The 363-nt window shown below is 34.2% G+C and overlaps 1 protein-coding gene across 2 annotated transcripts in view; it reads left to right on the forward strand.

Moving 5' to 3' along the window:
- Positions 1–347, forward strand: part of LOC119581949 — a 23,796-nt gene extending 23,449 nt beyond the window's left edge. For both annotated transcript variants that reach the window (XM_037930128.1, XM_037930129.1), the window contains one exon: positions 119–347. In XM_037930128.1, the coding sequence (XP_037786056.1) occupies positions 119–322 (204 nt within the window). In that variant the 3' untranslated portion in view covers positions 323–347. The remainder of the gene's footprint in view (positions 1–118) is intronic.
- The last annotated feature ends 16 nt before the right edge of the window (positions 348–363 follow it).

Genomic DNA, 363 nt, shown 5'->3' on the forward strand with positions numbered 1-363 from the left:
ATATATACATACATGTATATTTACTTAGGTCTATGCTATATTGATTGCACATATATACACTTAACTTAAGGCTGTGCTATATTTGAAAAGAAGTTGCAAACATTTCTATACCTGACAGGTTGTTGCTGGTCTAAACTGGCACCTCAAACTCAAGGTATACTGGACCACATGCAAAAAGGGGGAACAAGTTGACATAGATGCTTGTGAAAAGGATACAGAGAGACCAAGTACCATCTGTAATGCTATTGTTTATGAGAAACCTTGGGTGAATTTCAAGAAAGTGTCTGAAATGAAATGCAGACCAGAAAATGAGAAACAGTAATTGATAGTGAAAGAATATATTTATTTGTTTGAATTGGTGTT

This window comes from Penaeus monodon, chromosome 15 (genome assembly GCF_015228065.2).
Source record: "Penaeus monodon isolate SGIC_2016 chromosome 15, NSTDA_Pmon_1, whole genome shotgun sequence".
In the NCBI taxonomy this organism is placed as follows: Eukaryota; Metazoa; Arthropoda; class Malacostraca; order Decapoda; family Penaeidae; genus Penaeus; species Penaeus monodon.